Below are 1,683 nucleotides of genomic sequence, written 5' to 3'. Positions count from 1 at the left end.
GAAAGAAAAGGGAAAAAAGAAAGGTCAGGGCGACAGAGGGAGATTCTGACTCAAATTAATTAATTAATTTTTAAAAGCCTTTTTGAGCCTCTATAGGAATCATATCTCTTTCTTGTGGTTGTCAATTAAAAGAAATAAGAAAGGTGAAAGGCACTTGGGACCCAGCAGGGGTTCCGTAAAAGGTGGACGTTATTACTGCACACTTCTATAAAGTAAAACCTGGCTATCCTTTTTCCCAGGCCCGCAGGGCCCAGGCCCCAAAAGGGTATGGGTGAGGGAGAGAGGAGTTACTTAATGCTGATGGCAAATTCTGCTGCATCCTTCACCCTCTGCCGCACCAAGAAAGTCCCGTCCGAGCGGTTGGCGAGGATGCTTTCTGCCCCTGCCCGTTCCATGGGGCCTGCGTACCTGCAAAGAGACACCAAGGACAGAGGTGGCACGGCCCCCGTGCCTGGGTCCCCCTATTGCCATATGGAGGCTGCCTTTTCCCCTGAATCCCTTTGATTTTTTTAAGTTGGTGACGGCCTGGATCTAACAACCCTTTAGCACCAAGGTAGGCCCCATGGAGGCTGGGCCGGAGCCCAGACATGGGGAGCTTCCACTTCTGTAGGTCACCACCAAGGTCTGACATAAGGACACAGGGGGATGGCTCAGCCTTTTGGGCCTGGCTGGGTCTCTGCAACTTGGCGATGGCTTCGCCGGGCATTTCCTGAAGGCTCACTGTGTGCCCATCTCCGTGGTCACCCGGACAGAAGTAGGGGAAGGAGAATGAATCACGAGCCTCAGGTGCAAAATGTAAGTGAGAGCCAAAAAACCCAGTCGTCAAGGTAAATGACAATAAGTAAAACACACAGTATTCTAACACACACAGTCTTCTAATGTTAGAATATTACTGTGTAATATTCTAATACACAGTATTCTAATGACAATAAGTAAAACACACAGTATTCTAATGTGATTCTTAGAAACCACAGTGAATAAAAAATCAGCCATCAAAAGGGAAGCAGCACTGACACGGGCTACAATAGAGATGAGCCTTCAAAACCTCGCACTCAGTGAGGGAAGGCAGGAACGAACGGCCACACAATGTGGGATTCCACTTGTAGGAAATGTCCAGGACAGGCCAATGCGCTGAGACAGGAAGGAGACTCTTGGTTCCCGGGGACTGCAGGAGGCAGGAGCAACTGCCCGGGATGGGGTTTCTCTTGGGGGTGATGAGACTGTTTTGGAGCTAAATGGCGGTGATGGCGGCGCAGTATTGCAAATATACTAAATGCCACTGGCCGGGCGCGGTGGCTCACGCCTGTAATCCCAGCACTTTGGGAGGCCGAGGTGGGCGAATCACAAGGTCAGGAGTTCGAGACCAGCCTGGGCAACATGATGAAACCCCGTCTCTACTAAACAAAAATTAGCTGGGCTTGATGGCGGGCACCTGTAATCCCAGCTATTCAGGAGGCTGAGGCAGGAGAATCGCTTGAACTCGGAAGGTGGAGGTTGCAGTGAGCTGAGATCACACCACTGCACTCCAGCCCAGGCAACAGAGAGAAACTCTGTCTCCAAAAAAAAAAAAAACAAGAAAAGCCACTGAATGTAAATGTAACATGAATATATTTATAATGTGAATGTAAATATTCAATATAAATAATAGTTATATATAATATATAACATATAATCATTATATAA

At 48.0% G+C, this 1,683-nt stretch overlaps 1 protein-coding gene across 1 annotated transcript in view; it reads right to left on the bottom strand.

Annotated features, from left to right (window-relative positions):
- The window catches only part of VAV1 (vav 1 guanine nucleotide exchange factor), a 92,761-nt gene that overhangs the window by 8,686 nt on the left and 82,392 nt on the right, over positions 1 to 1,683 (bottom strand). Inside the window, exon 20 of the mRNA XM_011967486.1 lies at positions 292 to 408. Coding sequence (XP_011822876.1) covers positions 292 to 408 — 117 coding nt within the window. The remainder of the gene's footprint in view (positions 1 to 291; positions 409 to 1,683) is intronic.

The sequence above is a fragment of the Mandrillus leucophaeus genome, unplaced genomic scaffold, assembly GCF_000951045.1.
Source record: "Mandrillus leucophaeus isolate KB7577 unplaced genomic scaffold, Mleu.le_1.0 Scaffold8, whole genome shotgun sequence".
Lineage (NCBI taxonomy): Eukaryota > Metazoa > Chordata > Mammalia > Primates > Cercopithecidae > Mandrillus > Mandrillus leucophaeus.
The sequence above is the reverse complement of the archived record's forward strand: the minus strand, read 5'-3'. Positions and strand labels throughout refer to the sequence as shown.